General features: G+C 54.9%; 1 protein-coding gene across 8 annotated transcripts in view; it reads right to left on the bottom strand.

Annotated features, from left to right (window-relative positions):
• Positions 1–14088, bottom strand: part of RPS6KA2 (ribosomal protein S6 kinase A2) — a 294983-nt gene that overhangs the window by 37482 nt on the left and 243413 nt on the right. For all 8 annotated transcript variants that reach the window (XM_045080056.1, XM_004769583.3, XM_013044355.2 and 5 more), the window contains 2 exons: positions 8867–8937; positions 6264–6352 (listed from right to left, as the gene is read on the bottom strand). In XM_045080056.1, coding sequence (XP_044935991.1) covers positions 6264–6352; positions 8867–8937 — 160 coding nt within the window. The remainder of the gene's footprint in view (positions 1–6263; positions 6353–8866; positions 8938–14088) is intronic.

Here is a 14088-nt window from a genome sequence, read left to right as displayed (position 1 = left end):
ACAGAGCCCGGGTCTAGGCCAACCCTGGGTGCTTAGTGCCAGACACCCAAGCTGGGGTCTCCTGGGAAGTGAAGAATTTGTGGGGGTGGAAAACCCATGCATCTGGTGTCAGGAGGGTCGGCACGAGTAGAGAACGACGCGTTCTATCCTGCGAGGACCTCCTCCTGAGGACTTCCCTGGGTTTCCCAGTCGGGCCCCCTTGTTCCAAAATCTGAGCCCTGCAGCCAGCAGCCCGTGAGAGGGACCCGAGCACATGCTCTCGGGAACCGTGGAGGACGAGTCGGCGGCCTGACTCCCAACACGGTCCCCCCTGCAGCCCGTCCCGTGGGCAGGCCTCCTCCTGAAGACCAGAGCTCTGGACGGGAAAACGCTCCTGGTCCTGAGGATCAAAGTTCCCGATCTCAACCCCTGTTCCCGATCTTAGCTCTTCTTTGGTGCTTCTGGAAGCGCCGTGGGTCTGTCAGAGGTGGGCGGGTCGAGCACACACTCAGAGCCCAAAGGGGGCATGCACCGGCCGTGTCACCCATCAGCTACACGTCTCCGGAGAATCCACACCGCATTCTGCACCCGTTCCATTTCACCCTCATTCGTCATTTGCAAAGACGTGGTCTGGGGCAATTTAAGCCCAGCAAGATGCAAAGGAAATGAGCTTTGGCTGCAGCTCCAAATTCTGCACCGACGCATGCTGGTTTCTCGGTGACTCACCCGCGCGTTTTTATTAGCAGCTTCTTTTTTCTGCTGCGGTGAGGTTGGTGCTTCGAGGCCTCAGCAAACAGTCAACAGTGACTTAATTAACACTTCGGTTATTACTAAAAAATGAGGCGCGTTCCAAGAGGAGAAAAATGTGAAAAAGAAGGAAAATTTCTGCACACGGTTCTTTAAGGCCTACGCCATCCCTCCTGGGCACACATGGGCATTGTCTTGGGTTCCAGTGTGACTTATCCTCCCCTGAAACCAGGTAAGCAGGTTGTTTTGTCCTGATGACCCCTTTCTCTGTCCGCTGAACTCGGGTGCCAGTGGGCAGAGCTCTGGGTGAGGAGAGTCAGGGAGGGCTGGGCCGACCCCGCCATCACAGCTGGGGCCGTGCGGTCCGACCCGAAGTCTCTCCTTCTGTCCCAAGCCAGGGTGGTGGGGGTGCGACCCGTCTGGATCGCACAGAGTGGACAAGGGCAGGTACTTACAGACAGGAGAGTCCAGAACCAAAGAATGATCCTTGTCTCTTATTAGGCTCGGTGAGTCTTCGTGCAGTCCGCCAGTGTCAGGTCAAGATGGGTTAAAAAGTTCAACGGAGCGGCTGATTCACGAACTCACAGTCTCCAGAGCATAAGCACGTCTGGCCCCGCGGTCCCTCTGCAGATGGGACTACCCCAGAGCGGTTCACGGGGACCCACGTCTCACGCTTCTGCACGGTGGTGGAGGGCGTCACCTCGCGTCCAGCGGGACTCGCTTCCGTCCGCGCACGTCTGTGAGCACGTCCCCTGCCTGCACTGGGGGCTTGCCCTGCGGCATCGAAGACAATCCGCCCGCTGCTCCACAGCCCTACAAGGCGACCTCCTTCACGGGGGAGGCGGGTGGGGGGGTCAGTCGTCCCCTGGCTTCCGCTGTCTCGGTAGCTCACTCTCTAACGGCTTTGGTATCTGCCTCAGACAGCGCTGGGACGTGGACTCCAAGGCCCTCTGAGATGCTGCCAAAGTGGTCGCTCTGTTGTTTCTGGGCCACACGGCATCCACTACAAATTCTCTTTTTTCAATTTTCAATTTCAGTTTTTTTAAGTGTCACCTCTATCCGAAACATGGGGCTCGAACTCACAACCCTGAGATCCAGAGTCCCACGTCCCCCCGGCGGAGGCAGCCAGGCGCCGCTCACGTCGAATTCGTGGCGCACGTTCCGAACAAGCTCGTTTCCCGCTTTTGCCCCCGCACCCCCGGGCTCCAGCCGACCACCCGCCGTCTTGTCCGGGCCGTCCCGCCGGGGACGTGAACACCAGGTCTGCTTCTTACCGCTTCACCGCGTACTCGGTATCCACACGTTATGTTTCCCCGTTCTGAAGTCGGTCGCTTGAAGATTTCATTCACTCAGGGTTTAAAACGTTGGCTTGGCGGTGGCTCTGCGGACTGGTTGGAGCGGACCCGAGAACTTGGTCTTGACCACACTGTCCCAGGAAGCAGCGTGGCCAAGCGGTCCGGATGCGACCCCCGCCCCGAACCCGGGCGCACCGATTCTCTCCGTGTCTGCGTGGATTTGTGTCCTGCACGTCAGGCACGGTTCCATCTTTCTGACCGTGCTACGATGTAGACACTGCCGCCCCTCAGCTCGCAGACAGGGAAGCCGGCCCAGAGAGGGGCATCCATCTGCTTGAGGTCACTCGTAAGTGCCAGGCAGTGTGCAGGCCTCTGCCCGTCGGCCCCGTGCCGCCTCCTGAGGCTCCGCACGAGTCCCCTCTCTGGGACCACACCTGCCACCGTACACGTCCCAGCAAGCCTCTCTCCTGTCCAGTGAGCTCTGCCTTCTCCCCCTCTCTCTCCGTTTGCTGCTTCCTTGGCCAACGCCCGTCTCTCTCTTCTGCTTCACTGCAGCCCCGTGAGAAGGAGGACTCTGCTTGCGGTCCACTGTGTCGCCAGACCCAGAGCCTAGAGAGCACTGGCGAGCCCCACGCAGGTGTGGATTATTTCTAGATTACATACTGCACACTCCCTCTCCTCCCTACTAACGGGTCCATAAGGTCCGCGGAGAGGAGTGAGAAACGGGGTTGCAGGTGCTGGGGGAGGCAGGCAGGCACCAAACCCCACTCCAGCTCGTCTTTGTTGGAACCCCCACAGCTGACTGGGGAGGCGGGCTAATAACACAGCCATTTCCAATCTCCCATTCCTTGAATCCTGATACTTTTCCCCCACTTTTAGTTAGAAGTGCCATTCAGTAGTTTCTAGTCAGCAAGAAGTCTGGGGAAGTCCCAGGGTTTGAGGAAGGCTTTGCCTTCCTGATAAGAGAGGCAGACACAGCTGCCCTCATCCATTACCTCCTTTCAACTGAACGTGACATCTGGAGCTGTGGCAGCCACTTTGTGATCACAAGGCACTACTCATGAGATGAAAAGGCAATGCGCTAAGGAAGGTAAACTAAAAAGATAAGCAGGTCTGGGCTTTAACCATGGTTTGGCTGCCCAGCCAATGTTTTTAACCCTGTACTGCCATGTGACTTGCAACTGCAAGAGAAATGGACTGCAGTTTGAAAAATTAAATTTGGCTTAAATCAAGTTACTTAAGTGTTCTGTGCTTTGCAACTCTAAGTAATCTTACAGGTATACTCCCTCATGAGCAAATCTGAGTGTCTCCCTTTCCCCACCTGGAAGCCTCTCGTGAGGATTTCAGTGAGATAATGATTTTCTTAGTGCAGTGCTCCACGCACACCACCATCCTCCCTGGGGGACCGAGGCCTGGGAAGTGGAGTAAGCTGTTCAGCTGGTTGGTTAAAGAATCACTGGGGCAGAGGAACAGAGAGCCGCCCCTGGCTTGCGGAGAGGCCGTGTGCACACTGGCTGGGAGAAGAGCACTGGGGCAGGAGTCAAAGAATCAAAATGCAGGCACTCCCAGGTGTTGGGACCCAGCATCCGGAAGGCCAAAAATACAACACGGGGACTCCGACTGGGTGGGCTTGCGGTGGGGGGCGGTTTGGAAACTAGTGGAAACGACTCGCAATGACATCTTTGTGCTCTCCAGACTCGGAAGCAGGCAATCTGCAGGTGAAGACCGGCCAAGCTGCAGTGGGGCTGGCCCTGGACGGGGAGGGGGTATCTTGGAGTTGCTCCCACTCGGACAGAGACAGTAATGAAAGGTAATCAATTCATTCATGATCCGGAGAGTCAGATCAGCAATTGGCAAACAATTAGGATCTTGGTGTGGCTTTTAGAGACAAATTAGAGGGAGTGTCGGTGAACAGACGAAATCGAGGGATACATCTGCTGTTTGGTTCCCTCTCACAGTTAAGAAGCGCGGCCACCTCCTCCCCAGAAAGCACAGCGATGAAGGGGAGGGCCTGCTCTCTCTTGGGGAGACCCCAGGCCAGGCTCCATGGGATTTGATAAAAGTGCAGCAAGACAGCAATGCCCGGACAGAGCGGCTGATGGAGGCCCCCAACTTCCCGTCTGTGTTCCTGGGGCCGAGTTCTCCTGCTGTCCCCGTGACCCTCACCCGCAGGGCAGGGTGGCTCTGAGGTGACGGGGGCCTTGCTGGCGGCAGCCTCACGGCAGATACAGTGGAGGGAGCACGGGCCCTTCTGACTCTCCGGAGCTGCTGTTTGTGGGGCACACGGGGCCGGGGACCACGCAAGGGGGGTTCCCCGGGATGTGGCGCGGCACCCGCCGGAGCTGGGCCATTCAGAATCGGGCCTGGCCTCGCCCTGGTCAGAGCCAGGATGGGGGCCCGGGATGATTCTTAGCTGGTGTCTTCAGGTCCAATCTGGGGCTTCGCTGAGGCGCATGGGAACAGCAAGGTGGAGGAATTCTGTTTCACTCAAGGTTCCTCCAAATCGTGACTCCAACCCACATACGCCCGATCGGCCTCTGAACGTCAGCGTGGAGCAAAATCCAGTGGAGACCGCCATGTGCCCCAGCCTGGACCCCAGGGCTCTCTGCCATTCCCGCTGGCCCCGGTGGCTCGGCAGCCCAATGACCACAGCTGCTGTCACAGAAGGCCTCTGGCCAGAGTGAGCGGCTCCTACCTCTAGGGCCTGGGCTCTGGGGCTCTGTTTGGGGCGGGCTGTAAGGTGTGTGCAGTGACCACGCTGGCTGGCTGTGCTCAGAGTCATCGGACAGCAGTCGTTTTAACAGATGCCATCTGGGGGACTGTGTGAGGTGGCTGTCGGGGCAGGGCCCACAGAGTTCTCCCCACACCCCCTGGCAGACACCGGCTCTGGGATCCGTTTAGACTCATCAATGTGGGTGGCTCCATCCTGGGCGTCTCCCCAGGCAGGGTTTACAGAGCAGTGGGTCTCCAGGGGTCAGTGGTGGCATCGACCCAGGGCCACATCCAGACACAGTTTGCTTTGCTACCCGGCGGGAGGGAGGCGTGTAGGGAGAGAGCGGGATGCTGCCTGACCTGCTACAGTCCAAGATGGTCCTCCCCGAGAAAGGATCACCCAGCCGAGATGTCCCCCACGTCACGGTGGAGACACCGGGGACAGCTGGTCCCATTTAGTTATTTATTTATTAGAGAGAGAGACAGGGAGCGAGCATGAGTGAGGGGCAGAGGCAGAGGGAGAGGCCGACTCCCACTGAGCCACCCAGGTGGCCCCTGCTTACTCCGTTGAATGTGCCCACATCTGGTACAGATGTGCCGCAACTTACCCAGGTGTGTCCTTACTGACGGACAGTCACCTCATCTCCAGGTCTTTGCTAAACAGAAAGGTCATCAACCAGTATTTTTTTAACACGTGTAACTTACATGCTCGATAGACTTCTAGAAGTAAAATTTCTGGGTAAAGCATTGTATACAGTTTAAAGTATCGATGGGTTTTGCCAAAGTGTTAAAATGTGGCCCCATCTGCTGTCTCAGCGATGACGACGGTGGCGGGGAGCAGGGCCCGCACTCTGTTCCGCAGCCAGTGTCTGCCACCCGGCGGGCGGACACCCGAGCCCGTGTCCCTGTTCCCCGGGTCCCCGCGCAGCCCGCACTCGGCGCGCCACCTGCTTCCGCCCGGAAGGCGCCACCGCGTCACTGGCCTCGTGTCACTGTGCCGGGCACACGCACCAGCGCCTGTGACGACGAGAAGTGAGGACCCGCGAGTGGGCAAGGGCGGCGGAGCAGCTGGGGTGACTCATGGGCGGTTTGCGCGAGAATGCATTTGTAGGAGAAACACTGCTGAAAAGCGACTAGGGGAACCTTTTGCAAAGAATTATTTTGGAAATGTGTTAGTACTTAGTTAACATTCGTGTAAATCTTGATTTTAATATATGTTGAGATTTATTCATTTAAGAGGGACTAAATAAGAAGCAGCTTTCAGTTGTTCTGTCTTTAGTTGATGGGGTTCTAAAAGGGAAGTGAAAAGTGCTACCATTTTGTGTAGAAACAGAGACTTACAGAAAAGCGCCCATAGGACTTGGCCAGCGACTGGGTTTTGGAGAGCGTTGGAGCAGGGACACAGGACAGTATTTGTACCCCTGCTTCAGGGCCTTCACTTTCAGTGAACTTGGACAAACGTGTAGCCAGACAAGAGGGGAGCAGGGTGGCGGGCAGCCCGTGCCGTCTACGGGGTGATGGGACTCTTACCCAGTCGGTTGCACGGGTTCCGCTTGAAGAGCGCTCTCAGCAGACTCTGGGCCTCCATGCTGAGGAACTGCGGCATGCCCAGCTTGGCTCTGCAAAACAGAGTTGGAGTTTGGGATGGGAAGGATGACCAGAGTTTTCTCGGGCACTCTGGGGTCCTGCTCGGTCCGCATCAACACCCAGGGCAGCAGCGCCCAGACTCTTGGTCTTAGAGCTCCTTCACACTTTAGAAGTCATGGAGGGCATCAGAGAGCTTCTGTTTATGTGGGTTCTACAGGAGAAATTTGTATAGTAGCTATTTAATAATTCACTTAAAAATAATACAAACATTAAAAATAAACAATAAAAATCTCATTAACATAAGTAACATTTTTAATGGAACTGAATTATGTTTTCCAAAATAACAACAAAGGCTTTGGCTAGAAGAGTGCTCTTGTTTACATTTTGGGAATCTCTTCTGGGTTAAATGACAGACAGTCAGAGACATTTTTTTTTAAAGATTGACTTATCTGAGAGAGAGAGAGAGCATGTGTGTGCAGGGGTGGGGGCGGGAAGGGGCAGAGGGAAAGAGAAGGTTTTGCTGATTCAGCACTAAGTGCAGAGCCCGATGCGGGACTTGATCCCAGGACCCTGAGATCATGACCCGAGCTGAAACCAAAGAGTCTACCACTCAACCAACTGAGCTACCAGGTGCTCAACAGCCAGATCCTTTTATCTGTCTCTGCTCAATCTGTTGTAGTACCGTGAAGAAAAATCTGGGACCTCACAGAACTAGAACAAAAACCCTAAAATTTGTGTGGAACCAGAAAAGACTTCAAATTGCCAAAACAATCTTAAAAAAGAAGAGCAAATCTGGAGGCATCACAATTCCAGATTTCAAGTTATATTACAAAGGTATAGTCATCCAAATAGTACAGTATTGGCACAAAAATTGACACATAGCTCAATGGAACAAACTAGAAAGCCCAGAAATAAACCCATAATTATATGGTCAATTAATCTTTGACAAAGCAGGAAAGAATAGCCAACGGGAAAAAGACTATCTCTTCAATACATGGTATTGGGAAAACCGGACAGCACCATGCAGAAGAATGAAACTGGACCATGTTCTTACAGCACACACAAAAATAAACTCAAAATGGATAAAAGACCTAAATGTGAGACCTGAAACCATAAAGAATCCTTGAAAAGAGTGCAGGCAGTAAGCTCTGTGCAGAAAGGGGAGCCCTCTTGCCCTCGTGGGAGTGCAAGCTGGTACAGCCACTTTGGAAAACGTGTGGACGTTCCTCAGGAGGTAACACTAGAGCGGCCCTATGATCCGGCAAGGACACAGCTAGGTGTCCCTGAGCACGAAGATTACAAAAACACTGACTCGAGGGATAGATGCACCCTGCGTTTACAGCGGCATCATCCACAGTAGCCGAGCCGTGGGAGCCGCCCCAGGACAGGCTTGCAGGCTCCAGCAGCGCGTCAGACCCCCGGGGATCCTGCTTTAGGATCCTGCTTTAGGACCCATGGGGCCACATGCTGCCGGTTCAGAAGTGCTCATCTGCTCCCAAGTGGAAAGTGACAAGTCAGGAGTCCACACCCGGGATTAGCTGCAGGGAATGATTCTACTTTTAGAAAAAGTAAAGCTCTTGTTCCCCCTTAACATTAAGAGAAACAGAAATAGCCAACCCCAGACAACAGGCTGCAGCCGTGCACATGTCGGTCCAACAAAGGTCGCGTGACACCGGAAGACACTGATCAAATCCTCTCTGTGGGGTTTCCTGCACTAACTTCTCTCCTTCCGTTTAAACAATGGGGTGACCTACAAAAGCTTAAGCTTTTTAGGTGCCTCTTGCTTTCACAAAAGTCCATCGGCTGCGCCTGAGAGAGCTGGTTGTGCGGACCCGTGGCTTTCCGGCGTGTCCTTCCGGTGCAGGAGTCCCCGTCCTCGCCCAGCAGGGGGCCCTCGATCTGGAGCTGGGGTGGCCGTGTCCCCCAGCAGCGCCCCACCCCCACGCGCTCCTGTTTCCTCTCCCAGATCTCTCCTTAGAAGGAGCCTGCTCACACCTGAGGTGTTAGAGCGAGACCAGCACGGGGTTTAGGCTTCTTTCTAGAATCCTAAGAGCAAAATGCATTTGCATAGTAAATGACTCTTCCTGAGAACTGAACAGAAAACTTGTTTGTATTCTGGTACATGGGCAACAAGATTCCTGCCGACGTCAGGCAAGAGAGCTCGGGTACCTGCACAGACGGGGTCAAGAGGTAGAGAAAGAAAGAGGGACCAACCTCTTCCGTTCTCTCTGGAGCCTCTCTTCCTTCTGCCCTTCTGAATCTGTGCTTCCTTTGTCAAGGTCGCTCCTCACCACACCTAAAAACCCCTGCACTGGACAACGTAAACAGATTTCGCTGGTGGGAATGTTATCTGCGGTGGAAGACGCCATCAGGACCCCTCGGCAATCCCACTCACTCTGTCCACTGTCATGAAAACGCCAAGAAGGCTTCTTACGGCGATTGCTAATGCCTACTCGAGGACCGGGGTTTCCCACAAGGAAGCTCCGGTATCAGAAGCCGCGAACGAGTCCTGGACAGGTCTGCAAGGGAAGGCGTCCCGTACTCACTTGAGGATGAGGGCCATGGTCTCCTTCCTGTCCTTGCCCTGGAACGGCAGCGATCCCGTGAGCATCTCGAACTGCAGAGCAACACAGAACGGGGAGAGTGAGGGGCCAGACTGCCCGGGTGGACCCGCAGAGAGCCCGGACGGCGAAATGCAACCGAAGTTCACTTATCCCAATCCCGATGCGCCAAGCCGAGCTGCTGGCCGACACACGCGGTGTCCCTGAGCGAGCCCAACGGCCTCGGGTTCAGTGGGGAGGCGGGAAACACCAGCAGTAACGGGACTGCAGCGGGGGAGGGGCTGAGGGCTGCGGAGGCAGCGGGGTGAGAAGGGTTGGGCCGGGCAGCTTCTGCGGGGTTCGTGGAGGACCCCGTCCTCCTCCGGCGGGTGCTGGGGAGGGGACCAGGGCAGAAGGACTTTGGTCCGTTTGGAGCATCTGGTGAAGACACGACGGCACCAAAAACATCTCCAATACCTGCTGCCACGCACTGAAAACAGTACGTGGACCTTTGGCAGGACGGGCTCCGCGATGAAGACGGGACTGAGGGTCAGCCTTCCCCGAGCAAGACTTCTCTCTCACACAAAGCCCCCGACGACAAGCGCACCGCTGACCCCTCCCGAAGGAAGGAACGCGGCAGCAGCACCACCAAACCCCGTCCGGGACACCACAGGGCACGGAATCTAACTGAACCGGGCCACAGCCTCAGTCCCCGGCCGTGTCCTCATGTTCCAAATTACTGCAGAGCTGTGAACAGCACAGACGCCAACAGCACAGCTGTGAGATACCCACGCGTGTGCATGGGTCTCCTTCTGCTAAATGCGGTCCTATACTGTAGATACATTTGCTCTTACGGTTTTCCTAATAGCACTGTCTCTTCTCGAGCTTACGTATTGTCAGAATACAGCATGTGATACATAAATGTACAAAATGTGGATTAATCTACTGTTTATGTTATTGTAAGGCTTCTGGCCAACATCAGGCTATTATTGTTAGTTAATTTTGAGGGGAGTCAAAAGTTACACGTGGATTTCTGATGACCTTCTGGGTCGGCGCCTCATCCCCATGTTGTTCAAAGGTCTATGTATAAGCAAACAACTTCAGTGCAGGGATTTGTAGGATCTTATTACATTTGCCTTACTTTTGATTTTGACGGCATCTCTCTGTGCCTTTAAAATTTATTCTATAGAGCTTTTCCTCTGCGTTATGAAAATCTTGGGAAACACATCAAAGTAGAAAGACCAGAATCATAACCCGGAGTCCCATTACTCAAAGAAAGCCACAATTAACACGTTATTTCCTTCTAGTTCTTTCGTGAAGCTGTTTTTTTTTTTTAAACATGGTTTTATATACTCACTTTTCACAGAATAAGATAAAAACTTCCCATACTGATTATAAAGTTTTCATCATATCACTTTCTATGTGGATGTACCAAAATATGTTTATCTGTTGCTGGACACTTAGAACACTTCCAATTTCCTGCTATTGTAAGTAATGCTGGAAAGTACCTAAAAGCTTTCCTAAGATTGGGAGCTTTCCTTGCGATGTGCTATCAGGGGTGAAATCACAAATTAAAGAAATGCATGTGGTTAAGGCTTTACGAATCCTCTCGGTTTGCTTTGGGAAAGTAACATTTTAAAAGAAACGTAAAGGTTCCTGCTCGCTGCGTGTCTGTCCCGGGCTCAGTCGTTCGATGAGGGCGCACAGAACAGACCGCGGGCGATCGGTCAAGACGTAAGTCATAAAAGCTGGGAGCGAGAGAGTCCGGAGAATGGGAAAGCAGACAAACACGACCAAACTGAAAGGCGGAACGCACTGACAGGTAAGCTGCCCGTCCCGAAGACAGGATGAAAGTTTGCAAGTTGATCCCAGAAATTAAAATACCTCTGAAAATAGAATCGTATTAGCAAAGAACCTTCTCTTCCTATTTTGGGTCTATTCTCTTCCCCCTCTGTCCTTTCTCCCTTGAGTCTACTATGAATGAAATTCCGTTTCAAGGAAATGCCTTTTAGGCCACACGAAGCAAGGAAGCTGTTGCTCGGTGCTACAAGAACGGAGCCTGTCCTGAAGTCTGCGCGTCGGGTAACTGTTTACTACGACTCAACCAGCAACTCGCACACATTTGCCTACTGATTGCATCTCAGCTTGGACCACGGCGCCCAGGAGCCGCTCCCTCGTGTTTCTCCGCCCCGCAGCCTGCCCACCTGCCTCTACGTCGCTCTTCCCCACGCAGCACAGTGGGAAGTCCTGAGCCCTTTGTGAGCACCCGGCACAGCGGCGTTCGTGCGGTTGGTGATGAGGATGACGACGGTGCCGGTGATGATGGGGAAGCCACGTACCTTCTCAGCCCACATGTGTCTCTCTGCTTCAGCTTCGCTTCCAGCCCCTTGAAGGGTTCCCTCCCCATCCCACGAGGACCAAGGACATCATTTCAGTATTACTCTTCTCAACAAGAAACTTCTCAGTATTGAACTACGTCAGTAAATCAGGGCACTTCTGGTGAGCTTTCCTGGGACATTAAACATAGTAAGAGTTTCGGTCTGGCGCTGGATGGAACTGAGACTGGCCAAGGTTTCCCAGGCAAAGGAATATAAACCGTGGCCTGCCGTGGGGTCCCATGCTCCAGCCCAGGAGCTGGGGCTGCCCCAGGGGACGCATTCACAAGTCAGCTCAAGGTAGGGCGCTGAAGTGCATGGAGGGAGCCCGAAGAGACGGGGGAGCTGCACCGGGAGCGGTTGTGGGGTTTCCAGGAAGATAAGTGTTTTGGTGAATCTAAAGCAGTGGTTCTCCACTGGGAGCGTCTCTGCCCCCCAGGGGAAACTTCCTAGGGTCTGGGCACAGTTCTGGGGGTCAGGACTGGAGAGGCTGGGGCCAGAGTGGCGGAAGAGATGCCACTTCCCACCCTACAACACATAGGACAGCCTCCACCCAAAGAACCATCCAGCTCCAAACCTCAACAGTGCTGGGGTTGAAACCCTGTCTACAGGGATCCAACGAACCTGAAGGAAGGGGCCAGCCCTGGGGCCCCGACAGAGGAGCCCAGACGGTGCCAGGAGCCGTGGACTGAGAAGCTTCTCTGGAAGAGAGAATGGAGCCTACAGTTTGAGTTCATTCGGCTGGCCAGTCTTAAACACAAACTCAAGAGCAAGCATCTTAATCTGAAAATGGGGCTGCTGGAGACAGCAGCCCCGAAACAGCTCTAGGTGTGCAGCTGTGTACGGACGATCCGCACAGACGGCTGCGGTGGACATCCAACACGTGCGGCGCCGGAGAACGGGAGAAGCACCCCAGGTGCCGTCCTGCGTGACACCGCAGCACCCAGGAGAGGCTTCCTAAGCACACACGGAACGCAGCCCCAACATCCTGAAGACTGCGCTCCAGACCAGCGTGGAGATGCTAGCGCCCTGCCGTGTTAACGGAGACCCTCACTAGGGCTTACGTTCTTGTCCAGTTACAAGTACCTAACTTCAGACAGTCGAGTTTGTTCAAGAAAGAGGATCTCCCCCATCAATGTAGGGGTCTTCATACGATCTCTCTGGAGGGCACTTGGGGATCATCAGAGGACACGGGTGTAGTTCCTCAGTGGAGAAACACAAGGGATGGGCAGCGGCCCCTCCAGCGTGAGGCTCGTACGTCGGGCTGCTCCCTCCATGGCTCCCCCCGCCTCTAACGAAGCCAGTGGAGGGCACCGTGTAGACACAACAGGCCCTCAGCGGACCTCCCTCCGCAGCCAAGCTCAGACACGACACTAAAGGCCACACTAGACCCATCCCTCCGTTGCTAATGGCAATTTGGAAGTCATTCCCGGTGTCGTCCAGGAAGTGCCGAACGCAGGAATCCTGACATCTGGCTGCAAGTTCGTGCCCCTTGGGGCCAAAGGGCTTGGTGGCCGGGACGAAATGTAGATGTGGCTGTAGAGCCACGATGTGATCTTAAACCAATCACTGAAGAGTCTTATTTCCACTTCTAGAATTGGAGAGAACAGTCTCTTCATGTAACGTCGAGATTTTTTTGGTTCAGATGAAACATGAAGGCGTCTTCCAGACGCTGAGCGAGTTCCGCCACGGGCCTTCCTCCTGCCGCCGGCCACCGACGGAAACCACAGGGCCGGAACCTGCGCCACGGGCTCCCCCAGCTGCTGTGACACACCGACTGTGGGTTCTTTCAACAAAAATGATGCCACCAGTTCAGTAAGAAAAGCCCAGCACCCACAGTCCCAGGTGTCAACGATGCCACACCGTCACTGGAACCAGGGCTCCCTTAGAAAAGCCCAGAACCGACCTCTGCGTGATAGTCCCCAAAGTCCAGAGCATTCCTGTAGCTTTGGGACAAGGAAGGGCAGGGGACCCAGGTGGAGGGTAGGCCAGGGAGCCCACAGCCGTGTTGCCCCCCACGGGGCACGGAGTTCACGGAGCCTGCGCAGTGCTGTCTGTGATGCGAGTCCACGTGCAAGGTCATGGGGCGCTGGGGGAAGGCCTGGGCTGGGGAGACGCTCTGAGGCGGTCTTCACAACAGAAGATGACAGACTTAACAGCAACGGGTCAGAGTGCCAAGAAGACACAAGACAGAACCAAGGTTCGCCTCTGAATGCGCCCTTCCAGACATGGTCCTGGGGGTTGCCTCCAGCAAGTGAGGCCGGTGCAGTGGTGGCCAGGCAGGTGGCCTGGACTCATGGAAGCTGGGCCTGGGACACCCGGGAGCTGGGCTGGGGATGCACAGGGCCGGGCCTCACGCCAGCTGAGGGACCCTCCCAGCGTCAGAAGTCTGGTCTGGACGGAGGGCCCGGGGAGCGCGGAGGGCCACAGCACGGTGCCGGCTGGGAGGATCGCTGGAGGGACAGGGGAGCACGAAGGAGAGGAGGGACCAGCTGGGACGGGGGAGGAGCTGCCACCACAGAATCCCCCGGGCTAGGCGGTCTGTGGGTCTGTGCTCTGTCTGGGAACAGGCACGCGCTAAAGCAAATTCAAGTCTCTCGACGTAGATGTAAAAATGTCTCACTCCAAGTCTATTTGGCTCATGTTAACTTTTGTGACCAAGTAGAAGGATTTGGGGTTTGACGGAAGAAAGAGTCTCTAACATGAAAACCCCACTCCCTTACCACCTTCATGCTCAGCCTGTGAACACGTTCAGTGTAAAGGTCTGACTCAATCCGCGAGTGACCTCACCTGCATCCCGGTTCTGCTTCCCGGGGGCGGGAATTTCGGGGGGCCCGGGGAGGAGGCTGCGGG

Source organism: Mustela putorius, unplaced genomic scaffold (genome assembly GCF_011764305.1).
Source record: "Mustela putorius furo isolate JIRA1106 unplaced genomic scaffold, ASM1176430v1.1 tig00000450_pilon_pilon_pilon, whole genome shotgun sequence".
In the NCBI taxonomy this organism is placed as follows: Eukaryota; Metazoa; Chordata; class Mammalia; order Carnivora; family Mustelidae; genus Mustela; species Mustela putorius.
Note: the sequence above shows the minus strand (reverse complement) of the source record. Positions and strands in the feature narration are given on the sequence as shown.